This window comes from Bidens hawaiensis, unplaced genomic scaffold (genome assembly GCF_021521415.1).
Source record: "Bidens hawaiensis isolate Kalapana, Puna unplaced genomic scaffold, B.hawaiensis_p1.1 tig00010819_1, whole genome shotgun sequence".
NCBI classification, from domain to species: domain Eukaryota; kingdom Viridiplantae; phylum Streptophyta; class Magnoliopsida; order Asterales; family Asteraceae; genus Bidens; species Bidens hawaiensis.
The window spans coordinates 15,701-17,775 of record NW_027491836.1 but is presented as its reverse complement, the minus strand read 5'-3'; the positions used below and the strand labels follow the sequence as shown (position 1 = coordinate 17,775).

General features: G+C 42.1%; 1 protein-coding gene across 1 annotated transcript; it reads right to left on the bottom strand.

Annotated features, from left to right (window-relative positions):
* Positions 1 to 424: 424 nt before the first annotated feature.
* On the bottom strand, positions 425 to 1,231 carry LOC143536589 (LEAF RUST 10 DISEASE-RESISTANCE LOCUS RECEPTOR-LIKE PROTEIN KINASE-like 2.1). Its single transcript, XM_077030539.1, has one exon. The coding sequence runs from the start codon at positions 1,229 to 1,231 to the stop codon at positions 425 to 427; it is 807 nt and encodes a 268-aa protein (XP_076886654.1).
* Positions 1,232 to 2,075: the final 844 nt, after the last annotated feature.

Below are 2,075 nucleotides of genomic sequence, written 5' to 3'. Positions count from 1 at the left end.
GACTAACCTAACTTGCTATCAAAGACATTACCTATTATAATTACAATACAATTAGGAAACATAACCACTATGACTAGCTTGTCAATATTAATCCCTTAAGTTCACCGACTTGTGACTTAAGTCTGAAATTACTTCCAACAAATTTTGTAACGTGTCTAAAAAGAAGTCTAAAGTAATTCATGCAGTACTTCTAATAACGTTTTGAAGTTTGTGAAAAGTGCGGGTCATTTAGGAATTTAGTTTGTGTTTCTTGTACTTGGTGTGGTTGTTTGCTTTGGTGTTTGTAATTGTGCTGGTTTAGTCACTTGCTAACATTAGTGGCATTTATATTATCAGTTTGGTTCGGTTTCTTTTATTTGGTTCAGCAGTTTCAATGTTTGAAACCGAATATAAACAAGCCCACCTAAAATGACCGTTGACTATTCTACGTAATTTTGACAATCATGAGTAAAAGTACATGAGATGTAACCAACGTACCTTTGCAATCACCTTTCCTGGTCGTACCATCAGCGCAATAACATAAGAACCCGACCGTATTACGCCAACCGCACCGCCCGTTGGACTCTTCACATTTACTGCAATCATCCGTTTGTTTCCATTGTAGCCCAAAGCCTCTTTCCAAGATACTACTGAAACTCGTTGGGAGATCAGGGAACCTTTCGAGGTTCCCACCCGACACCGTTGTTATCACTTCCTGATCGCATGAGTACTCATTCCAATCCAATTCATCTATAATATTATTCACAATGTCTAAACACGCCTTTCCGTTGTCACGTTCCAAGCACGGTACCTCAGTTGCAAAACTAGGGCATCGATCGCAATCGAAATGAAAACTTAGATTAATGGTATACATAGCAAAGTCGAAAGGCAAGGTTCCTAAGGTAATGTTATGTTGCACCCTGGGGCAGTTGTTCCAGACTTCGGCCACACGAGAAACTTCGTAATCAGCGAGTAAGATAGTTCCGAGCTCGTAGTTTATACTCTCGACGTAGTATGAATCGCCATTGAAGGTAATTTCGGAAATATTTTGTTGGGAGCAATTGATTCCGAAGCCTTCATAACCGCAGAACTGGGTGGTGGATTCGCTGTCGATCTTCCAGAACGGGTAGCTGATATTGACACCACCGCAGTTCGATGAACCGCATTCGGGGAATGTTGAAGTATTATATTCTGCTGAAAAGGATATAATGAAGAAGAAGGGGAGGAGGAGAAGGGCTGAGAGGAGAGACATGGTTTTGGTAAATTCTAATGAAGCACAAGTCCATCCTTTATTGTATTTATATATATAGTACAAAACTAAAATTTAATTATGGACTTTTTATAAGAAAAGTTATTTGATTAAGTTTATTGCTTAAGAAATTGAAGAAACACTAACCGACCCCGGTGCAAATTACGAGTAACCTGGGGGTTAGATAGATGTTTCCCATGAGGGGTTAGACCCGGCAAAGATGGTTCTTCTGATAACCTGCAAAACAGACACCGTGAGCTCGTCACTGAGAAGGGGGGGGGGGTACCTCCTTGTGACCACCCTCCGGCGTGAGAATCATACTAGATTGCTCTTGAATATAAATGTATATTAAGAGATTGCTAGAGCAGATATCAGGTATAATATGTAATACGAGATAGTATATGATGATAAGATGATGAGATGAGATGATCATACCATTTGGGGTATTTATAGCCGAAGGTAGGTTTCCAAGAAGGTGTGGCCGGCTGAATAGTATTCCTGTTATACCAACTGTGGCCTACGCACGTGCCATGCTTGTAGTTGGTGGGTAGGCAGCGGCTGACAGTGACCAGGCCTGCTGTGTACTATTCCTTTTCCACCAACTGCCGGCTATGCACGTGGTATGACAGGAGTTGGTGAGTAGGCAGCGGCTAATAGTGACATACAGTACAAGAGCATGCTGCTCGCCATACTGTTGTCAATGAGCTGTCGTATCTTTGGTCAGATCTTTTGCCCATACCTCGTCAGGTACAGTACAAAAGATCTTTCAGTATCGTACGGACTGGCTCATTTGGGCGGGAGTATTCCCCCTCCCGCCTTTGTGCGGGACTGATCCCGGCTTGCTCAT

What these genes read in the sequence shown, in the direction of transcription:
- LOC143536589 (XM_077030539.1), bottom strand. Translation starts at nt 1,231, where the DNA reads ATGTCTCTCCTCTCAGCCCTTCTCCTCCTCCCCTTCTTCTTCATTATA.